The sequence below is a fragment of the Akebia trifoliata genome, unplaced genomic scaffold, assembly GCF_017979445.1.
Source record: "Akebia trifoliata isolate Shusen 1 unplaced genomic scaffold, ASM1797944v1 Contig00089, whole genome shotgun sequence".
Classification (NCBI taxonomy): domain Eukaryota; kingdom Viridiplantae; phylum Streptophyta; class Magnoliopsida; order Ranunculales; family Lardizabalaceae; genus Akebia; species Akebia trifoliata.
This window is the reverse complement of record NW_028236841.1, coordinates 17,542-42,182: the sequence shown is the minus strand read 5'-3', so window position 1 is coordinate 42,182 and position 24,641 is coordinate 17,542. Positions and strand designations below refer to the sequence as shown.

Genomic DNA, 24,641 nt, shown 5'->3' with positions numbered 1-24,641 from the left:
TTGGCATCGGAAAACATGATTCGATGCTTCAGGGTTGTAAAGGAAAAAAAATTCTATGAACCTTTTAAAAATAAAATTTTCTAAAAATATTATATTTCATCATTAAATTTTAATTTTAAGTTTGGGAGTTACGTGGAAGTTCGATAACGGTCCATTTTTAATCTTTTTTTTTTTTAGGTTGGGGGCGGGCGGGGGCGGGCGGGGGAGAGGTGATCTGAGTTAACATTTTATAAATTTTAGAGGGCTGTGGAGTTAGACTGTAGATGTGGTGGCAAAACGACTTTTAGTAAGACTTAAAATCTTACTAAGTTAGTAAGGAAAGTGTTGTACAGTTTGCAATCATGAGTCCGACTAGCCTTACTAACTTAGTAAAGAAAAAAAAAAAGGACTTACCAAGGCTCATTGACGGTAAAAAAAATCCTCGAGATTCGTATTTTGCAGCGTTTGTCTGCAAAAATGATTTTCCTGCACAAAATCATACATGAAAGAAGTTTTCTTGTGACCTCTCAACCTCCCCAACTTCTTTCCCCAAGACTTCCAATCGACGGTCTTGATCAATAATGATGATCATCCTCAACAGATAAGAACCAAAACCCAACTTTTTTTTTTTTATCTTGTTTATGTAAAATTTCAATAATTAGATCAGTCGATCAAAGACTAAGGAGAGAGAGAGAGATCATGTCGTTCTCTTTCTTCAAGCCTTCGAGACCCAAAACCCCAACAGAGCTCGTGAAGGGGATCAGGGAAAGTCTACTCGCTCTAGACACAAAAACAGTTGCAGAAGTAAAATCCCTTGAAAAGGTTGATTTTTTTTATTAGTTTCTGTTATTGAATCCTACTCTTTTGATGTACGGTAGATTTTGATTGCTGAAATTTCTTTAATGTATTTCTCTCAATTCGATTGTGATGTTAATTTATTGTTGATTTTTTATTTTTATTATAAGTAATTTATTTATTGTTGGTTTTCTTGATTGGGTACTTAAAATAATCTCATTTGTGTATAATTTGATTGTTAAACTATATTGCCTTTTGTGTAATTCGGTATTTCTTATAGTTTTGTTTGTTGTTATTGCTTTTCTTGTAATTATCAATTATTGTTTTAGCTAAATTTAACATTTTGATGCAACAGTGGACTTTTTTCATGGAAAATCTGAAATGGATAGTCCAAAATTACTGCAACGACGACCGTGTTTTTGTTAAAATCAAGACCTTGTTCATCCCCACTCTGAAAACAACTGTGGGAATAGAGTGCTAAGCACAGAAAATATGCTATGATCCTAATCATATTGATCGACGCAATCGACATGGTTTTAAAACTCGTTTTGGTGTCTCTCTCATCCATGAACGAGACCAAGTCATCTCTGACTAGTTTTCTGATACGTTTGGGTCGTCTCATTCAACAATGAGAAAAATGAACTGTCTTGTCCGATACGTTTGACTTGTCTATCTGTCTTGTTGGTGGACAACACCGAGATGCCTCGAACAAGTCGTCTTGGTCTCGGACGAGAATTAAAACCATGGCAATTGATCGAGATGATCACAACCTTCTAGATCAACATTTTGAGGGACTAACACATCAGAAAAAAAATTTCGCTAACTGCCTTAGCCATATGACAACCACTTATTTGTAGGCAATTAAAATAACATTTCAGACCCCGGTACCTATTGCACTATAACAACTACTCAATTTGAATTCAATAACTATTATCTTTCAATGATAACTACCAAAAATATCGCATCACCTTCATTTCCACATAATTGCTACGTTACTTTTTTCATTCCACTTCATCCATTGTTGTATTAGAAAAGCACTAGAAATCCAAAGAATAATAATGGCCAAAAACGGAAAAGTGGGAAAAGTTGATTATCTTTTAGGCAATTGATCCTGACGCCCTTTCCATCTTTGACTTGGTTTTGTTATTGGAAACAGATCCAATAGTTTGGTAGGATTCTCTGATGTGAGTATGTTACAATGCTAAGGAATGGCTGAAGGTCTCATTATGGTTTTTTTGAGGTTGAGGCATGTCTTCTTAGAATTTGGTGGGTAACCCACATTCACATTATAAGTTTTGAATGTGGTAACATTAGAAATAAAATAAAATCATTTAAATGTCATCGAGTAGGATGATCAAATTGGGTTGAGAATTAGCAAATGATTTTGCCAAAGTAGCAAGATGACATCCTCTGGAAGGTTTGGTGTTACCTCTGGGAAAACCTATTTTTAACGAGATCAATAACTCAAAAATGCAAATGATTTTGTACTAAAGGCATTTCCCTCAATATTGTAGTCCTCACTTAGACAAGGACTTGCATGTCTACTTTTGAAAGCAAGTAAATCCACATACGGTGAGTGTAGTAGATTTACTTTCAAAACAGGACCCCAAGCTCAATATTTCAATTGTGACAGTTAAACATTGTATTACAACCTTTTTCCCTTATATTAAGTTTGCTGAACTCTCTGGGTGATATATATATATACATATTAACAGGCTCTAGAAGAAGTTGAGAAGAATTTCCTTACCATGAGACAAATGATTTCTGGAGATGGGGATGTTGAACCAAATGCAGAACATGTTTCACAATTAACACTTGAAATTTGCAAGGAGGATGTTCTTGGCCTTTTCATTCACAAGTTACCTATATTGGGATGGGAGGTAAGTTGCTGTTATTCTCTGTCTCATATCCAGTTTATGTGAATGCTTTTGACTGACTTTGATGGTTCTAATACAGGCAAGAAAGGATTTAGTTCATTGTTGGGGCATTTTGTTGAGACAAATGGTTGGCTCTAGTTATTGTTGTGTGGAATATATTGAAAATCATTTAGATCTACTAGACTTCCTTGTTGTGTGGTAAGTTTTCATTATGCACATTGCTATTTTTATCTATTTAATTATTTTCAGAGCCTTTGTGATCTATCTTTGGATCAGATGCATTTACACCTCTAACTCCCATTTAAAAAGAAATTATTAAAATTTCTATTTTATCGGGAGATTTCATCAGTACCTCAAAATGGTGAATGGAAGCACACATTTCTCTTTGATCCTCACTACCCATTGACCAAACATTTCTTTTATTCTGATGGTTTTTGAAGTGGATCGGTTGTTTTTATTTACAGTTACTAGAAAATATCATATTTTGTTTAAATTAACTTATTCACTGGGGAATATAAGCATAGGAAATATTTCGGTCAAACAAAAAATTCACCCAACTGTACTACAGTGAAAAATAAGGTCGAAATGAATAATGATTTTGTTGTATATTTTGCAAAATAATATTTCATGTTGTCACATTTGGAAATGGAAACATATTAAGAAATGATGGAAATTTAATACTACGCCTGTAACAAAACGCAACTAATATTGAATTATTTTTTTCATTAAATGATGTAATTGTACATGAAACTTATTTTAATCATTCCCAACAGCTATGATAACAAGGACATTGCCTTGAATTGCGGGAATATGTTGAGGGAATGCATCAAATTTCCAACCCTTGCAAAGTAAGACATTAATCTTTTCTTCAACTGTCACATGGTGTGACTAATATGGCAGACCTTTATTTCTTTTCTGAATTGATTTTATATAGATATCGTCTTCTTTGTAATTTGTTGTATCTTAGTTGATATAGGTGGGCTTAGACCCATAGCTCAGTTGGTTTGATACATTGCAAAGCAACTTTGAGGTTGTGGGTTCAAGTCCAGCTTACTCATCCAAAAAAATAAAGAAAGAATAGGATATAGTTTGTGTTCATTTTATTTTTGTTCCACTTTTGTTCAAGGATTCTGCTGGATGGATAGTTGGTGCTTCTGTGGATAACAAAATACTACATGAAGAGTACTTATAAGATGCCAAGGCATTAAGAAATTTGTATGTGTGGGTTCTGCTACTATGCTGATTGTTTGCTTGTTTTGTGTACCTGATGACATCTACACTAGAATGGCAATCAACTTCAATGCACATCAAACGTACGGGGAATGATATATGAAATAAGGATGGCATCACTTCATTAATGTAAGAGCGATAATGTTAGAAATACAAACAGTTTGAAACTAAAATATAGCTAAGTTTAGCTACAATTTTATTATTATTTACCTGTGAAATGGGAACTAATTACTAAGGGCACAAAAGATGAAGTACAAGAAGGCAAGGTTAGTGAGAAAGAGCCTTAGTATCGAAGAGGAAGGAGAACTATAGACAATCCTCAGCTGAGAATAATTCCTCCCATATTAATTCACAATCTTCAAACTGATAGCCCCTGAAATCTCCTGCCATGTACGGTCACTTATACAATTAGGCCTTATTTTCATCACCACTGCTTCCAAAGATGCCTCCTTGGTATTAAAAAAAACAAAAAACAAAAAACTTGATTATCTCTTTCTTTCCTAAATCGACCTGGATACTGTGAAAATCAACCAATGCATCCTTATATGTAGGGTTAGGGTTTGAAAAATCCTATTTTATTGTCTGTAAATTCTGATAATGCGCACAAAATTTTTGGCTAACCAATCTTTATTCAAACTCAAAGAAAAATGGTCATTGCAGTTCTTGTTTCTTTGGGAGATTTGCTCATGAAGTATTATTACTTTGCAAGCAATAAATTCTTTTTTACAGATAAAATGTAACATACAATTGGCAAGAAAGTTTGAACTTTTGTGCAGTTAAAAACTTTTGGTATCTGTCAGATACATATTGGAATCCACAAGCTTTGAGTTGTTCATCAAGTACGTGGAGCTTCCTAACTTTGATGTTGCTTCCGATGCTTTTTCTACCTTTAAGGTCAGTTCTCGTTTCTGCTGTTCTAATGTTTATCCAATTAGAAGCCCCCATTCTAGAATTTCTTCGTACTTTATGACTTAAGAAAAGATGGCAGGATTTGCTTACTAGACATGAAATTGCGGTCTCTGAATTCCTGACTGCCCATTATGAAGAGGTTAGCAAGTTTGTTTTTGTTTCTTCCTATAGTACAATATGGGAAATTTTTGTTTCTTTCTATCTTTTTATATCTCATCTGCTTAGAGGAAGTTTTCCAGTTCTTCGAGCTATATGAAAAACTCTTGACGTCGGTCAACTATGTAACAAGAAGACAATCTTTAAAGGTTAGTTGTGTCTGTTGTTTCCTAAGTTTACTCCATAAATTTATTTCCTTCTTTAAAAAGTTTTAACAATAGTGTGATAATGACTTTTAGCTTCTTTCGGAATTCCTTTTGGAGACTCCAAATTCCCATATAATGAAGCGCTACATTTTAGAAGTTCGGTATTTGAAAGTCATGATGACATTGCTGAAGGTATTGAGATGAGGTGTATCTCTTCAATTTTAGATTCTATCTGGCATTGCCTTGTTTAACTGTTGAAGTGCCTAAACCATGCTCTTCAAATTCTTTCTGAAACAAGTGTTTATATGCTCTGTTTTTCTTTTCTTTTTTTGTACTCTAAAAAGCTGTAATTCATGCAGGACTCAAGCAAAAACATCCAGATCTCCGCTTTTCATATTTTTAAGGTACCGCCTCTTACTTTTCTTTCCGTACGTTTTGCTTTTGAGACTAGGGCAGGAGGTAGCAGTCCCGGAGTTCCACATGCAGACCAGTATATCATTTTGATGGGTCCCACTTAGCAGATTTTCCATGAAAAAACTTCACTTGATTGTGTGATCCTGACCATCCTAATTAGAAGCCATTGGATGGTAATTCCCGACATCTTTATGTTAGCCATAAGTGCAGCACTATAAGACCAAGGGAATTATACCACTCATTCGTCCTTGTTCAAGAATTCCTCCAATTACTTTGTGGTAGACATGCAGCACATGCAGAGGACCAAAGCCCTCCATTGATATAGAAATCTGACTTTTTTGGGTTTTACCCTAATCATCCAAAATTTACTCTCTCTTGGTGACTAAAAATATGAGAAATGGTCCAAAAAAGGAATCATAGGATGTTTAAGATGATCTCATCAGGTTGAATTTGGGCTCAAATGATCTAATAAATCAGAGCTCTAAAATAATTGTTATTGTGCCCCCCTGAATGCATGCCTTATTAAACAATGACATATGACTGAACCCAGATTTGGCTGCTTAAATTTCCATGCACCGAGCCAAAATAGAAGTCCGGCTCTGATAATAGTGTATATGGTTTTCCTTGCCTTGGTGCATCAATGATTTCTACTAGTGATTAGTGCACTTCCCCGTCAATGTGAACCCTATCTTCAATGGGAGAACTCTTAGGCTCACTGAAGCCTAAAAAGTCCCAGGGCAAGTGTATTTCCTAATTGATTGGATGATATCGGAGATTTCTCCCTAGCCACTCTCACCGTACTGTTGCCTTGACCGACTTATTCCGACCTTGGCCTTGGTCAGAATTAGGATCCTTTGCTAGTTGAAATTTTAGATTTAAGCCATCTAAGCTGTGGAATGTGGATTGCAAGGATTTCACCGATTAACATATGAACTGGTGGTGCCGATGATCTATCAACTTGGTTCTCAATGCTACATGATTATGATTGTTGTATATCTTCTTCCGATTTACCCATCTTTTTTTTCATGTTAGGTCTTTGTTGCTAATCCCAACAAGCCGCGAGAAATAACTGTTATTCTAGCAAAGAACCATGAAAGATTACTGGCGCTGCTTCACAATCTTTCCATTGGCAAAGGTGAAAATATTTATATGTATTTATGTTTTTAGATTGCGGAAAATTAAGGTACACACATGATACAGATCACAAAAGGTAGGTATTTGGCACTTTTATACGGGCAACACATATCTACTACTATATGGGTCCTACCTGGGAGATTTTTTTAGTGTTACTTTTTTCCTAATTGAATGATCCTAATCACAGTATTTGTTTCATTCTTTCAGACAAATTTTTTATTTTTTTTTAAAAGGAATGGTGAACGATTCAGGGAAAGTTAACAATGGTATCTCTAGGATCATCCAATTTTGTCAAATTTTGGTTTAGGAAATCTCCGGGGTGATGCACACTGAGTTGTACTTGTACGTCACATGCACTGTATGTCTAACATTTATACCTCTGCGCCATTGGTATGGCTTGATATATATTTGAAAGATATAATAACTTTCTTCCTCTTGAAGATTATCTACGGCGAGATCTTGTTGGGTTTACACTTGAGTATCGTTTGCATTCTCCAATCGTTATTTCTTTTCTTTTTTAGGTGCAGAAGATGAACAATTCGAAGAGGAAAAGGACATGATCATCAAGGAAATCGAAAGAATATCTCGCCTACCGAACTTTGCTTCTTAAATCCTTCTCCAAATACTTTATAAAGCATATCTCATTTTGTTCAAAGTTGTGATTTATCAAGCTTTAGAGCTGAGTAATCTTTGTTCAACGGTTTTCTGTGACACTTTTTGCTAATATTATGCATGGAAAGAGCTTGCAGTGGGAATTCCTTATGTCTATGGATAAAACATTTTGATGAGATCATAACAAAACTTTTATCTTCGCTAATCGAACAGCCTTTGTGGGCAGTTGAAGCAGAATCATTTGTCGACTCTCTTAAACGGATGTTACATCATCATTGAGCGAAACCCATTACCTCCTTTTAATAGGCATAAAATAAATAGTGATTGTTGACTGTCCATGCGAGTGTAAAGTAGCATTTGGGAATGCTTTGGTACTCAAAAAACAATTTTGAGGTTCAAATTCAAATTTGGTAACAGACTTTAGAAGTGCCACAAAAGTGGGAAGTCAAAGACATGAGTGAGAAGTGATCAAACCTGTTTTCAACTTTAAACATCTGCGAGAATCTGTCACGACTTAAAGCTTAAAAAAGCAATAGTTTTTTCTCTAATACTTCTATAGTATTTTCAAGATTAAAGACAATAATCAGTTATAAAACTTTTAATCTAATCGATGAAATGTCAAAAAAATAAAAAATAAAAACAAAATCATAAAAAATAGTTCTTAAACACCATTATCAAATAATCAATTGTGCAACTCCAGTCAAACCCAAAGCCCAATCCAGTTTTTAGATAGTCAGCCCAAGGACCAAGCCCAACCCAAGGTACTTACAACTAAACTACCCAATTCAGCTCCTTGGGCTATAGGGTCAAAGCCCTACCCCCAACTCAACATTGTAACAAAATCTAAAGTTGTCAACCCAAGCCCAATTTGCACACGTAACAAAAAAAAGGAGGAACAGTGATTCTCCAAAAGCCACGTGGAGCGTGCTGTTCGCACCGTGCGTATCTTAGGAGTTAGATTTAGAGCAGCATATCTTTCCAATGAAGTTCTCTCTCTCTCTCTTTTTCCTCCAAAGCAAGTCTAAACTAACCCTAATTCTGGTTCTTTGATTTTTCTCCAATGAATTTCTTCAAATCAGTCTTCGCAGACGATCCAGATCCAATAGATCACCAGAAAATCCAGAGATCAGCATCAGAATCTCCCAAGAAAACATCCGAAGAAGAAGATCCAGTTCAAGAACTTCCACTAGAAGAAATCGATTCAAACCCTAACCCTAGCCCTAAATCTTCTTCAGGAGGTAGTTCTTGGAGCTTCGGTGGTCTGATCAAGACTATCTCCTCCAAATCCGAATCAGTTATCCAGATTTACCGTCGCGATCTTGAGGAATTCGGTTCTGGATTGAAGAAAGAGACCGCTGCGATCCGCGAAGCAGCCAATCGCGCTGTAAAGGAGCTTCCTTTGTCGATTGAAGTTGGTGCATCGGTCGCGCAGGGATCGATCGAGTCGGTTGGGCACGTAATTGATGATTTTGGAAGCTCTGTTTGGCGTGGAACAACTGAGATCATTTCTCAAAGTAAGGACGCTCTTCTTTCTTCTGATCTTGAAAGTGATTCTTCAGATAGTCAACAAGTTAGAAATTCGAAGAGGTACAATAGGTTTGAATCTCAGGTTCACGCAATTCAAACTGATTTGAGTACTTACTGTGAGGAACCTAATGATTTGGATGAGTTTGTTAAATGGAAATTAGGGTTTGAGTTGGAGGAGAAGATTGAGGAGATAGAGGATCTATTAGGTGAGAATGGGGTTATGGAGGGGATGTTTGCGAAATTTGTTCCCAGTGTTGTCGATCACGAAACATTCTGGTGTCGATATTTTTATAGGATTCATAAGCTTAAGCAAGTGGAGGATGCAAGAGTGAATCTTGTTAAGAGAGCAATTGCAGGGGAAGACAACGAAGATCTGAGTTGGGATGTTGATGATGATGAGAATAATGTGTCGAAATCAACGGGTGATTCACATGAAATTGAAGAATTGGGGAAGAAAGAAACTTCGGCGAGTTCTGAAGTGGTTGAAAGAGAAATCAATGATAAGGGATCAGTTGTGGAACTCGTTTGTGATAATGCTAATACTGAGAATGTGTTGCCATTGGAAGGAAAATCAGATGAAAAGATGTTGGTAGAAGGGAAGACTGAAGCTGGCGAATCCTCAAAAGATAGTGATATTTCAGTCGTCTCAAGTCAACCCTTATCGGCTGAGGAAGAAGACCTTGGATGGGATGAGATCGAAGATCTCGACAGTAATGACGAGAAGAAAATGAATGTTGGTGGCAGTCCAAATTTAACTGATTTGAGAAAGAGATTGAGTGTTGCTGATGAAGAGGACGATCTGAATTGGGATATTGAAGATGATGACGAGCCTGTGAAGCCTTGATCAAACTTCAATATTGGGTAAATAAATTTAATGCATTATTGCCTTGTCCATTTCTTTCTTTAATTTGTTTCTCTTGTAAGTTTTCGGTTGCAGATTACGATGATTATTGTTTGATCTTATATGGTTGGTCTATAATGTACATATATGCATATTTATCCTTTAATAAATCTTATGAAACTTCTTTCTTAAAGCATGAATCTGCATACATTTAAGGTGGAGCTTGCTTATCTGTTGATTTTGTTGCGAATTTAGAGATACCTGTTCAATATGATTACGAAGAAAATAAAAAAATAAACCAAAGAACACCAAGATTGACGTAGTTCAGCAACGATGCCTATGTCCATGAGTGGATCCAAACTTCTTCGCTAAGAAAACAAAAGGAGAACAATACAAGAAAAAACCACCCATGGTTTTAATTCCAAACCCAAGCCCTGAAACCCTTGCGCACCCACTCTCTCAAAATCTAGAAGAAGAAAACCCTAATCTTTCCAAAAGAGGAACTTATCCTTACTGTTAGATTAAAACACATCCCACAGCTAGGATAAAAGTCACACATAAATAACAGATTTTTCAAAACAAATTATGCATTTTTTAATGGAAGAAGCCAATGTGAAATGCACTTTGCAGTGAAGCCTTTGGTCATCCTAGAATTTACTATCTTGGCATTTGGTCATTAGCAGGATAAATATTTCTTGAGAAGTCGAGAACTCGTAATCACTGATCATTGGTTGTTTTCACTTGTCTGATGAAATAGAAGATCTTCTTACTAGTATGTGATTTATTGCTTACATTATGTGTGACAATAGTGTGTGCTTGTTCAACTGAAGTTGTGAGTTAATTTCTTGGAAGGTAGAATATAAATTCATTGACTAATGCTGGAGTGACCTCAAGATTGTACCTCATATCACGCATCTTGACGTGAAAGTGTGTAGGAACCATAGATGCTTTTTTAGAATATAAATTCACTGACTAATGCTGAAGTGTCCTCAAGATTGTACCTCATATTGCACATCTTGAAGTGAAAGCATGCAGGAACCATAGATGCTTTTTGACTCGTATCTCGATAAAAAAAGCATCTATGGTTCCTACACACTTTCACGTCAAGATGTGTGATATGAGGTACAGTCTTGAGGTCACTCCAGCACGACTCAAATTCATTTTATCAACCCATCTCTCTTGCATCTTGCCTGCATATGGTGTTGACGTGAAATGGATGGGCATTCTCTTGTGTCTGTCATAATCATAATCATCTGCATATGTTCTCATTCATTCTTATTCTTCGAGATGGGATTCATGTTCACTTCAGGTGGATTGGTGGGATATATAAATATAGAGGTGATTATGTTAAAGGGGACGGTTCAGCAGCCCTAAAGTTTGCCAAGTTTGGTGCCAAACATTTTTCAAAATATGGGTTAGAAGCTTTGGAATGAGCTGATTTTTTGTGAGGATGATCTCTATGATGAGGTGATCATCCTCACCAAAAATCAGCCTATTCCAAAACTTCTAAGCCCATGAAAAGTAATTTACAAAAATTGGACGGTCCACGATTCTTCAACTTGTAGACTAGCGTTAGAAGTTTCAAAATGAGCTGATGTTTTGTGAGGATGATCTCTTCACCGTAGAGATCATCTTCACAAAAAATCAGCCTATTCCAAAACTTCTAACCCCATTAAAAGTGATTTCCGAGCCGCACCCTATGTTAAATACTAGCGAAAGATTGTTTTTTCAGCACTCATGGCAAATATTCGCAGGAGGCATGAAAGTCATGTTATTCTTGACATTCTAAATTCCTTTTTGACAACCAAATGAAGCACAAATATTCCTGAACCATAAGTGAACAAATTATTCTACTCAAAAGATTCCGATATCAAATGTCAAAATTCAGATTGGGTCCACAGGCCATATGTGAACATAGACATGAACTTTCTAGATCTCCATTGATTTTGATTCTTGGATGTTAAGAAATCAAATTCAATGGTCCTACTAGTTCAAATTTGTTGTACCATGGGCAAAGTTTTCTCGATTACGCACGGACAGGTCAGATTTTCATAGTCTACAAAATTAAATTTATTTTTTTTTTACTTTTTATTAATATGAATTGGTATGGGGCATACTCTTTTAAGTAATGGCATCGTGTTTTAAGTTATTTTCTATGAATAAATACTCAAAACAAGATAACATAATTTTAAAGAATCAATCACTTATTTAAAATAAGCTTTCTTTCCTCTTCAATAATCATCCTAATAGATCAAGTTATTAAGGGAATTTAATTAAGAAAGAATATTGTGGGAACATAGATGAGACTTGAGAGCTGTGCTGGTTGACGAACTATTTCATTGATGAAGTGTAATTTTCACTAACCACAACCAAAGATAGAATCCTCATGTGAGATCCATATTCGAAAACTATAGTTTGATCGAATTGAGGTTGTGTGTGTGAGAGAGAGAGAGAGCAAATGTAAACTAAAAACCTAAACTGGTCATGTTGGGTATCCCACTAATGGCCAATTTCTAAAGTTCAATTCCGGAATTGTTGCCAGTTTTTAATATTCAGAACTCTTGCAACTTCCATCTTCGAAATAGTCTCTTAATTTCTTTGGGAACAAAGAGAAATTCAGCCCATTCTCAGAGTATCTTCGAAATAGTCTCTTAATTTCTTTGGGAACAAAGAGAAATTCAGCCCATTCTCAGAGTAGGTCAAATTAGTGGCACTTTTGTTTCATAATGTGGCCCACCAATGAATCAATCCATCTTCCATTGTGTAGAATCTCTAGATGGCGGGATAATAGCCATGAGTAGAATCTCTAGATGGCGGTGGGTTTACTATCAAATTGATGATAATCATAATAATAACAATGTGAAAATAGCTTGACACCCGACATGAGAGGTGTGAAACCAGTTACAGCTGATTTCCTCCGTTTTAGGAACTACCTAACTCAAGCCGCCTAAGCTTCAAGTCAACTAACTCAACTCACGGCTTGGAAAGGACGTGTCACGAATGACCCTAATCCAGTCCCAAACCACTCAGGGTCAAACCAACGCCCAACCACCTTATTGCCCCCACAAGGGTTACAAGCGAACGTCACATCGCTCGGCGATCTACTGTGTCAAGAACGCATATTATAAAGATCTAAGAAGTTTTACTTTAGGCCGATGTGGGACTAAATGTACTGTTTTTCAGAGGAGAGTTTAAAAACCTTGATGTATAAGAGAAATTTCGCTGTGTTGTTGGACTTCATACCCTTTATGATCAATAATAATACACATATCATCTAATTGAGTGAACCACAGACCTAATAATATGTTTCAAACATCTTAGACCATTTGATTTGATAATGCAGATCACACCGTGAGATTGAATAATTGATTTTGGGTGGTTTCAGTTTCAAGGAGAAGCCAATACAATACAAGGTTAGGATTCTTAAGTTAGCTCTATGATCTTTTTTGCCTTCAATCCATCCAAGAGTTTTGTGATTGATTGATTGATTGATTGATTGTGGGATCAAGGGTGCCAACTTTTATATCCATCGCATTTTGTGATTAACAATGCATCGAACGGTCAGGATTTCCAAATTGGTCCAACTTTGGGATATGGTTCATCCAATAAGCTGCATCACATCTACCATTACAATGGTCAAGATTCATTGCTTCCCATACGGCTAATCTGCAAAGAAAATTCAAATTTTAATTTATATATGTATATATATATGGATTAGGATCCGTATGCACATAAAGCTACAACGTGTTTTGTCTTATATGGGCAAAAAAAAGGTTCGGAATGGGTTGATTTTTTTATGAGGATGATCTTTATGGTGAGGAGATCATCATTGCCAAAAACCAGCCCATTCTAAAACTTCTAGCCCCATTTTTGCAAGTTGAAGAATTTTGGACCGTCCATTTTTTATAAATCACATTTGATGGGGTTAGAAGTTTTGCAATGGGCTGATTTTTTGCAAGGGTGATCCCCTCACCATGGAGATCATCCTCACCAAAAATCAGCTCATCCCAAACCTTTTTGCCCATATAAGACAAAAATATTATAGCTTTATGAGTAAATTTATATGTCTACAGATCCTGATCCTCCTGTTATCGTAGAGATCATCCTCACTAAAAATCAGCCCATTCCAAAACTTCTAACCCATGTTTTGAAAAATATTTTGCCAAAATGTTTGTTGCTGAACATTTCCCATATATATATATAGGGTCAGGTTCAAACGACAATCATTTCAACACACATATAGACAACGCGTTTTGTCTTATATGGGCAAAAATGTTTGGAATGGGCTGATTTTTTGTGAGGATGATCTCTGTGATGAGGGGATCATCCTGGCAAAAAATCATCCCATTCCAAAACTTGTAACCCCATAAAAATTGATTTACAAAAATTCGACGGTCTATAATTTTTCAACAAAAATTGGACGGTCTAGAAGTTTCATAATGAGCTGATTTTTGGCAAGGATGATCTCCTCACCACAGAGATCATCCTCACAAAAAATCAGCCCATTCCAAACATTTTTGCCCATATAAGACAAAACACGTTGTCTATATATATATATATATATATATATTATATATATATATATATATATATATATATATATATATATATATATATATAGGGGCGGCGTTCGACGTCCGTCTCAAAAAACGTCTGAGAAACTGATGTTTCTCGACCATCAGATTTCAGTCAATCAACGGCGCACATTCTTCCGCACGTCAAGTCATTTATTAAAAACGAAATTTTTAAAATTTGCAAGCACATCCCTCTATTTTTACAAATTGCAAACGAACTCTCCTTCTCCCTTTCTACTCGACAGAACGAGAGAAATCAGTCGTTCTCTCTCTCTTTGTCTCCATCTCCATCGAATCTTGAGAGCTCGCTCACTGCTCGGTCACCACACTCTCTCTCTCTCTCTCTCTTTGTCTCCATCTCCATCGAAATCTTGAGAGCTCGCTCACTGCTCGGTCACACACTCTCTCTCTCTTTCTCTCTCTTTCTCTCTCTCTCTCTCTCTCTCTCTCTCTCTCTCTATATATATATATATATATATATATATATATATATATATATATATATATATATATATAATATATATATATATATATATCTCTATCTCTCTCTCTCGCGATCGATCGAGTCTCGATAGAAAACCAACCAAATGTATGGAGAACTTTGTAAAGGAAAAGTACCCTGGGATGGCTGAATCTTTCAATGCCAAGTACTTGAGAAAACCTCCTCATTCTGGAGGAGGGAGGAGGTTCAGTGAGAATAGGGAGCAGCAGATGTGACCCTGACCCATCCATCCCGCTTATCTTTTGTAGTTATAGTTTCTGTACTGTATATAACTTTCCCACTATGCGATGCTCTAGCCTATCTCAAGGAAGCAGCTTCTTGCCAGCCTGCGTACCTTTGATCTCATCCCCGGCCCTTTTTGGTATTTGTATCTATGTACTGTTTATGTTTCTGATGACCACACTTTGTTTTGTTCTTGAGAAGCTTGACCATATGGTTAGATAACCAGTTTTTACCATACTACATTTTTAATGAATCATTTGAACTTTATGCCAAATGACAGCAAAGAAAAAGCCATGGGTATATAGTTTGGATTTTATGCCTTTTAATTTGTTTGTTTAGTTTCCAGCACAGAAATAAAATTTAAACAAGCTTGCAAATCTGTTTTTACATCATTCAATAGTGAATGTATTATGGAGAGAGAGAGAGAGAGAGAGAGAGAGAGTGTGTGTGTGTGTGAGCGAGCAGTGAGCGAGCTCTCAAGATTTCGATGGAGATGGAGACAAAGAGAGAGAGAACGACTGATTTCTCTCGTTCTGTCGAGTAGAAAGGGAGAAGGAGAGTTCGTTTGCAATTTGTAAAAATAGAGGGATGTGCTTGCAAATTTTAAAATTTTCGTTTTTAATAAATGACTTGACGTGCGGAAGAATGTGCGCCATTGATTGACTGAAATCTGACGGTCGAGAAACATCAGTTTCTCAGACGTTTTTTGAGACGGACGTCGAACCGACCCCATATATATGGGTCAGGTTCAAACGACAACCATTTCAACACACATATAGACAACGTGTTTTGTCTTATATGAGCAAAAATGTTGGAATGGGCTGATTTTTTGTGAGGATGATCTCTGTGGTGAGGAGATCATCTTTGCCAAAAATCAGCTCATTATGAAATTTCTAGACCGTCCAATTTTTGTTGAAAAATTGTAGACCGTCCAATTTTTGTAAATCAATTTTGATGGGGTTACAAGTTTTGGAATGGGATGATTTTTTGCCAGGATGATCCCTTCATCACAGAGATCATCCTCAAAAAAATCAGCTCATTCCAAACATTTTTTTCCATATAAGACAAACACGTTGTCTATATGTGTGTCCCAATGTGTGTTGCAGGAACCCAACCCATATATATATATATATGTATGATCAAGGGCTGCCGAACCGTTCCCATATATATATATATATATGATCAAGGGACATATGAAAAAACAATGTAATATTAACAAATTTTCAAAATATGGGTTAGAAGTTTCGGATTGAGCTGATTTTTTGTGAGGATGATCTCTATGATAGGAAGATCATTCGGGAAAAAAAAAAAAATCAGTCAAATCTGAAACTTCTAACCCCCATTAAAACTGATTTCGAATATGGATCGTCGATTTTTTGCTAATTTTTGTCAATAATTTGTAAATCACTTTTGATAGATTTAGAAGTTTCAGATTGAACTGATTTTCTGTCAGGATAATCTTTTCATCATAGTGACGATCCTCGCAAAAAATCAGCTCAATCCAAAACCTCTAACCCATATTTTGAAAAACCATTATTTTTACATATGTTTTTACATGTCCCTTGAACCTCCCCCATATATGTAAAAACGATGTAACATTAATAAATTTTCAAAAGATGGGTTAGAAGTTTTAGATTGAGCTGATTTTTTGTGAGGATCTCTATGATGGGAAGATCATCTAAAAAAAAAAAAAACTGTCCAATCTGAAACATCTAACCCCCATTAAAAAGTGACTTAAAATGTGGACCGTCGATTTTTTGTTAATTTTTGTCAAAATTTGTAAATCACTTTTGATGGATTTAAAATTTTCAAATTGAACTGATTTTTTGTGAGGATGATCTTCTCATCATAGTGACCATCCTTACAAAAAATCAGCTCAATCCAAAATCTCTAACCCACATTTTGAAAAACCATTGTTTTTACATATGTCCCATGAACCGCCCCCTATATGTCTGTTGTCCCATAACATCTATGTTAGCTTTTATGTTTGAACTCATCGAAATCTGGTTCGACTTGCACTTCACCCAAGACATCACCACCATCTCATGAAATATACAAGATGACTCAGACGATATTTTTTTAAATCTCGACAGAATCACTGAAACACAGTCAAGTCAATCGTAATTTTGTTTTGTTTAATTAAAATATTTTTTATTTAAGTAAATGTGTAATGGTTGAAAACTTCAATTATTAGGTGGTTTTAGAGCTTCAAGGAGAAGCAAAGGATAGTTTGGTTATCTTTGTGATCTGTTTTGCTTTTTATTCTATCCAAGAGTTATGTGATTGATTGATTTTGTGTGTGAACCACGGTGCGAACTTTTGCATACATAACATTTCGTCGATTAACTATACATCTAACAGGTAGAATAGCCCAATTGTTCCAATTTTGGAATAATAAGTTTCATCACATCTATCATTTTAATGGTCAAGATTCGTTCTTTCCCAATATATGATTTAGCTTCAAAGACTGCGATACAAAGATCTTCGGATTGGGCCCAATGGCCATGTGTGAACATCGACATTAAGTTCCTACATCTCCATGGATTATGATCCTTAGAGGTTTGCAAAATCAATTTCAATTATCTTATTAGTTCAAATTTGTTGTACCATGGCCATGGGCAAAGTAATTCCACAATTGATTAGGTACAAAGGTCAAAATAAGATAGATTGTTTGATTTCTCGTAATTTACAAAAGTAAATGCATTATTATTAATATAAATTGATACGGACATGTCTTGATGCTGAGGGCCCCCTGTCGTGGCACTTGTTAGAACCATAGATTTTTTTCCCTCCGTATACACAATTATACATCCCCCTACATATTTGCAATTCTGTATCCCGAGAAAAAGAATCTATAGTTCTAACACATGCCACATCAGGGGGCGTGTGTCAGAAAATCATTATTCTTACTAAACATCATCATTTTAAGTTGTTGAGTCGTGATTTTCTAACGCCCCCTCCTACACACCACCTGACATGACATGGGACAAAATCATAGATTTTTTCCTTTGAGGTACACAACTATACATCTCCATGAATACATACAGTTGTGTATCGCAGTGAAAATAATCTATGGTTCTAACACATGCCACATATGGGGTGTGTGACAAAAGGGGGCGTCAAAAAATCATAATTCTTAGTCATTTTCTATGAAAGAATACTCAAACATGATATAAAAATAGAAAAACTCAAATATTTATTAAAAATAATTATATTACCATTTTCTTTACTTCAATAATTATTCTAATAAATCAAGTTGTTAATGAAATTGTTGAAATTTAAATTAAGATAGAATATTGTGGGAGCATTGATGATTTAAAGTCGTGATAATATGACAACCCCATCACAGAATCGTAAATCATTTACCTCTGGATATTTAGAATCATAAATCTTTTTCTTGTGTATCCCAAGGCAAATGATCTACAGTTCTATGATGTGGGTGTTTGTCAGAGAGGGGAGCATCATATTACCACGGTTCAATGATTTACCAATACTTCCAAGGGTTTTAAATAAGAAATTTCATAGATGAAGGGCAATTTTCATTACCCAAAATCAAAGATAAATCCTCTTAGGATACCCATTTTAGAAAACTATGTGCATAATTTAACAAATTTAGGTTGTGAGAGCAAATGTACTAAAATCAAGAACACCTAAACTTGTTTCATGGGTCCTGCTTTGATAATGTGCCCCACCACACATAAAATCATTTACGAGATTTACTGATTCCTAAGAGAAATTTCATCTTTTTTAACTATTTTATTTGATCCGATCATTTGATAATAAAAATTATAACAAACAGAAAAGAATTTATGGCTTGGATCATGTATCAACGGTCAATCTATGATAAAAGATTCCATCGTAGCAATTATTTATTCCAGAAAGGTGGACCACCTATGCATCAATCAACATCATCCTAGTTGATCGGCTATGATCTCCCAATGAGTAGAATCTAAGGGTGGATAATAGCCATGATGTGGGGCCGTCAATTGTAAATCATTATGATCTAACGGTCGTGATTCAAAAAAATAAAAAAAAGGTGGCTGTCCAAGTACCCAGGACCCATCAGGCTTTGATGGACCGTAGAGGCACCATCTCGTTATCCTTCCACTGTCATGAGCGGGAAGTGTTCGCTGCTCTGTGAAACCAGCCTCACGCAGTATCCTCCGCTCTAAGAACCGTTTGACTCAAGCCTTCGCAAGAATCAACTAGTTCAACTCACAACTTGGAACGGGCGAGCCAGAATTTGCCTCAAACCAGTCCTGACCATTCAGGATCCAACCAATGTCCAGCCACCTTAATGCCCCCACTTGGGTTACAAGCGAACGCAACCTCGCTCGGCAATTTGAGATACCAGGAACGCATACTATAAAGATCTAAGAAGTTATGCTTTTGGCCGATGTGGGACTAAATGTTCTGCTTTTGAGAAGAACTTAAAAAACTTGATGTACAAAGAGAAATTTCGCTGTGTTGTTGGACTTCATACCTTTATGATCAATAATACACACATATCATCAAATTGAGTGACCACAGATCTAATAATATGTCTCGAATATCTCTGACCATCTGATGCAGATCACATCATGAGATTGAATAATTGATTTTGTGTGGTTTCAGTTTCAAGGAGAAGCCAATATAATGGAAGGCTAGGATTTGTTAAGTTAGCTCCCTGATCAGTTTTGCCTTCAATCCATCTAAGAGTTTTGTGATTGATTGATTGATTGTGTGATCAAGAGTGAGAACTTTTATATCCATCGCATTTTGTGATTAACTATGCATCGGAAGGTTAGGATTTTTCAAATTGGTCCAATTTTGGGATATGATTCATCCAAAATAAGCTGCATTACATCTACCATTTGAATGGTCAAGATTCGTTGTTTCCCATATGGTTGATCCAAAAATGTGAGATCACTTTTAATTTGGAAAGAAAATCCAAAATTTAATTAAAACAAAAAGAGAAATTTGACCCATAAAATCTATGTTCACTTTAAAATGGAGCTTAATGTATATATATGCATATTTATCCTTTAATCAATCTTATAAAACTTCTTTCTTAAAGCATGAATCTGCATATATTTAAGATGGAGTTTACTTATCTGTTGATTTTGTTATGAATTTGGAGATACCTGTTCAATACGATTACGAAGAAAATAAAAAACAAATCAAAGAACACCAAGATTTACATAGTTTTGCAACAATGCCTACGTCGATAGGCGGATCCAAACTTCTTCATGACAAAAACAAAAGGAGAGCAATACAAGAAATAACCACCCGAGATTTTAATTCCAAACCCAAACCCTAAAACCCTTGTGCACTCACTCTCTCAAAATCTAGAAGAAGAAAACCCTAATCTTTAAAATATCCCAAACATTGATGTTTATATTGTTCCAAAAGAAAAACTTATCCTTACCATCAAATAAGAAACATAAGAAAAAGATTTGTGGTTCCATGCATCCAGAGGTAAATGATCTACGGTTCTGTGATGGGGGTGTTTGTTAGAGGAGAGCATCATATTATCATGGTTCGATGATTTACTAACACTTCCAAGGGTTTTAAATCAGTAACTTCATGGATGAAGTGTAATTTTCACTACCCAAAATCAAAGATAGATCCTCTTACAATACCCATTTTAGAAAACTATGTGCATAATTTATCAAGTTGAGGTTGTGCGAGCAAATGTACTAAAATCAAGACCACCTAAACTTGTTTCATGGGTCCTGCTTTGATAATGTGCGCCACCACACGTAAAAATCTTATCTTATCCTCAACTCGATTTGTAACTATCATTTATGAGATTTATTGATTCTAAAGAGCAAATTCATTTTTTGAACTTAACTTTAATTATAGGATAATGTTGTACATTAGGAGGGGGGGGGGGCATTTTTGACGTGGATGTGTGTCAGAATCATAGATGCTTTTCATCGAGATGTTCTGACACACATCAACGTCAGAAATGTCCCCTAAGATGTACATTTCAATGTTACTTGTAAAGAATAATAATTGTATGTTCTTTAGATAGTACATGTGTCCAAGCCGATTAAGTGGTACCCTGAGTAAACCAGTAAATCGAGTCTTATCCAGCAACAGGGTAGATCAAGGTAGCAGTGTCTAACCTGGCAAATAGGGCAGGGTAAGGCAGCACAAATGGAAACCTCGTCTACTTGGTAGGGCAAGCCTGGTCTGAAGATCTGCATAATTTCGGAATGTCATATTGAGACCTAAAATCTTATAAGAGATCTCAGAGATTCATATTCTATTTTAGATCCTTAGAATCAGGGGATTCATCGTAATCAAATTTCGATTAAAAGGGAAACCCTGATTTGAAGGATGGATCTATAAATAGAGGAATCAATGATGGAAAATGGGTTCAAACTTTCTACTTCTAGACTATTGTTTTCTATGCAACTCTAACTTAAGCGTTGAAGGATTATTAGAAGGAACCACATTGGTGCTTACAGGAAGGGCAAAGGAGCTACTTCAATTCAGTAAAGAAGAGTCGATCGAGGCATCACCAGGTTCTACCTCTACATTACTCCAGCATGACTCTTAACCATTTTATCTGATCATATGCTTTGATAATAAAAATTATAACGAATAGAAAAGAATTTATGTCTTAGATCATGTATCAACAGTCAATCTATGAGAGAAGATTACATCGGAGCAATTATTTATTCGAGAAAGGTGGAGCACCTACGCATCAATCATCGTCGTCCTAGCTGATCAGCTATGATCTCCAATGTGTAGAATCTATGGATGAATAATAGCCAATGATGTGGGCCATCATGAAATCATAACGATTGGATGTACCAAAAGATCTAACGGTGGTGATTCATCAAGTAAAAAGGTCGTTGTCCAAGTAACCAGGACCCATCAGGCTTTGATGGACTGTAGAGGCACCACCTCGTTATCCTTCCACTGTCATGAGCGGGAAGTGCTCGCTGCTCTGTGAAACCAGCCTCACGCGGTGTCCTCCGCTCTAAGAACCGTTTGACTCAAGCCTTCGCAAGAATCAACTAGTTCAACTCACAACTTGGAACGGGCGAGTCAGAATTTGCCTCAAACCAGTCCTGACCATTCAGGATCCAACCAATGTCCAGCCACCTTAATGCCCCCACTTGGGTTACAAGCGAATGCTACCTCGCTCGGCAATGCGAAATATCCAGAACGCATATTATAAAGATCTAAGAAGTTTTGCTTTTGGCCGATGTGGGACTAAATGTTCTGCTTTTGAGGAGAACTAAAAAACTTGTGTACAAAGAGAAATTTCGCTGTGTTGTTGGACTTCATACCTTTATGATCAAATAATACACATATCATCAAATTGAGTGTGTCGACAATAAATTTCAACGGATCTACCTCGAGATTCGTGAAATAAGATCGCAAATGATTTTATTGATTTTTTGATGAAAAGTGGATACAGATCTCAGTGTTTCCTCTGATTAACAGTCAAATACAAAGATAGTGATGATGATGTATGTAGCTTTTCTTCTCTCCGAGCTTCGCGCTTTATCGGCTGAGAAGGTTGCTTGGGCGGTGGCTTTGTTTTGTGCTTGATCTTCTGTAGAGGCTTCTGTAGATCTTCTTCTCTCCGGGCTTCGCGCTTTATCGGTTGAGAAGGTTTTTCTGGCTTCCGGAGAAGGGCTTTATGCTTGATCTTCTCTTTAGTCGGAGTCCGGATCTCTGAAGAACCTTGCTTTGTCTCTGGAGGAGGACTTGAGAGCTTCTTCTTCTCTAGAGGGAGAGCTTCTGTCTTCTGAGAGAAAGTGATCCCGATCCCCTTCTCAATGAGAGAGGCTCTTGTATTTATAGACTTAAAGGTAATTTAACTTTCCAATTATACCCCAACTTAAAGAGGTTTAATTGATTTGTTTAAAAGGCTAAATTTGTCCAAATCCTATTTTAAGGATTCTATGGATCATTATTGGGCCAAATTTATTTATTTGGGTATAAGGCCCAATATTTCAATGTGTGGATCACTTGTATTTACTGGATCATGGGCTTTATCTGCGAAAGTCCAAAACCCAAGCTTGTAGGAGGCACATTTCCAATTAATGGACTCAATTTGGATAGGAGGCCCATTAATAATTTATGAATTTTTATTTATAAAATTTGTAAAGGCCTCCTCAAAATTTTGGTGCCTACAAATGCCCCCTCAAGGTTGTTTATTGAAAACGTAGTTGAAGATGGTACATCCTTGACTATGTTGATAGCTAAAATTTGGAGAGCATCCCCAACCATGTGTCCTTGAAATTATGCTTTAGAACTACCGTATGTGCTTAAGAATTTGTAGTTCGGTTTGGACAATTGAGAAGCTCAATCTTTTTTTTTTCATGGGATATATTTGGTAAGGAATGATGACGGAGTCTCATTGAAACAAATAGTTTGGAGTTCGGACCCTACACGTAGAAGGTTAGGGCCCATCACAAATTTGGCTTAGAAAATTGCTTTGGTAGTAGGTACGTGTCATATAAGAATTGGACTTAGATTCGCTTAAGCCCATTAAAATGTTATTGTACCCAATTACTTAATCCTCTAAGGTTGGGTATGCCACGTACATCAGAAGTATGCAATCAAAGCCCTTGAGTTCTTATTTTTTAAAGAACAAAACCCATTAAAATGTTTCTGTATTGACTTTTTTTTTTTTTTTTTTTTTAAACCGTTCCAGCTATCACAAACAGGCACGTACTTCTCACCTCCACTACTTTCAATTTGGGCTTTAGATGTATTGGGCCACCTCAACCACTTTCAATGTGGGCAATGATTTGGGCTTTAGATGTATTGGGCCATAAGGTGAGCAAAATTGCTTAAGTAAGATTTGAATCTTACTAAGTTAGTAAGCCTAGCTTACTATCTCTTTTTTTTTACTGATTTTTTTTTCACGGCTCTGTACTTCTTCTTCTTCACGTCTCTGTTGTGTTCAGCCACGTAGAATCCCACTCCTCTTTCACCGATTAGTTAGGATTCTCTTTCAATTTGGAGGTTTCTCTAGCTAAAATCCCATAGATTATTATGATCTCTCTACGGATCTAAGAAGTTGAGTTTGTTAGGGAAACTCCTTTGCTTGGGGATTAGTGATATAAATAAGATCTGGCGGAATGTTATCTTGGTTTGTGGATGGTTTAGATGCGCCAAAACACTGGGCTACCATTGTTGGGTGCACATTAGCCGATCCAAGCTTATGTGCCAAAGAGAATCGTCAAAGTACTCAAGAGTATAAAGGCAACAACAGCAGTCATGGCAGAGATGAGGTAGATTCGACATGATAATACCTGCAACTAAGGTGCACGGCATCTCCAGCAATCACTTCTCTTTCTTCAACTCTTCTTCATCAAACCTTATCCTTTTCCAACTCCTTCTCATTATTTATTTATTTCAAAATTTTTTTTTTTTTATCTTTACAACCATCTGCTTGCAGGAAATCCTTAAACACCTTTCCAAAGTAGATAGGAGTTTGTCTTCATCCCAAACTCAAACACAGAGAGTTTGATCTTTAAAGAAACGCCACACCCTATATAATAGTGATTGAAGATCACTATTGGAGAGCAAATTCTCTGAAATATTGGTGGTTATGACTTCTCAAGAAGGATAAATCTCTCTACTCTTTGTTAATGTCAACAGGTTTAGGTGGGTTTGCCGAGCAGATGAAAAATGGAGAATAGTTGATGTACTGTTGAAAGAACCTAGTGACCACAACAACGGGAGATTGGCTCATGGCGACGTCTTGAG

The 24,641-nt window shown here is 36.2% G+C and overlaps 2 protein-coding genes and 2 non-coding genes across 4 annotated transcripts; 2 read left to right on the top strand and 2 right to left on the bottom strand.

Annotated features, from left to right (window-relative positions):
• The first annotated feature begins 298 nt into the window (after positions 1–298).
• LOC147382013 (uncharacterized) lies at positions 299–7,451 on the top strand. Its single transcript, XM_086429689.1, has 11 exons — positions 299–801; positions 2,490–2,654; positions 2,731–2,849; positions 3,425–3,499; positions 4,682–4,775; positions 4,870–4,929; positions 5,030–5,095; positions 5,186–5,284; positions 5,452–5,496; positions 6,539–6,641; positions 7,162–7,451. The coding sequence occupies exons 1-11, from the start codon at positions 679–681 to the stop codon at positions 7,248–7,250; spliced, it is 1,038 nt and encodes a 345-aa protein (XP_086285815.1). The 5' UTR covers positions 299–678; the 3' UTR covers positions 7,251–7,451.
• Positions 7,452–8,225: 774 nt separating this feature from the next.
• On the top strand, positions 8,226–9,813 carry LOC147382012 (uncharacterized). The gene has a single exon (XM_086429688.1). The coding sequence runs from the start codon at positions 8,313–8,315 to the stop codon at positions 9,621–9,623; it is 1,311 nt and encodes a 436-aa protein (XP_086285814.1). The 5' UTR covers positions 8,226–8,312; the 3' UTR covers positions 9,624–9,813.
• Positions 9,814–18,950: 9,137 nt separating this feature from the next.
• Positions 18,951–19,257, bottom strand: LOC147382011 (signal recognition particle RNA). Its single transcript, XR_015174212.1, has one exon.
• Positions 19,258–21,755: 2,498 nt separating this feature from the next.
• LOC147382010 (signal recognition particle RNA) lies at positions 21,756–22,062 on the bottom strand. The gene has a single exon (XR_015174213.1).
• Between the last annotated feature and the right edge of the window lie 2,579 nt (positions 22,063–24,641).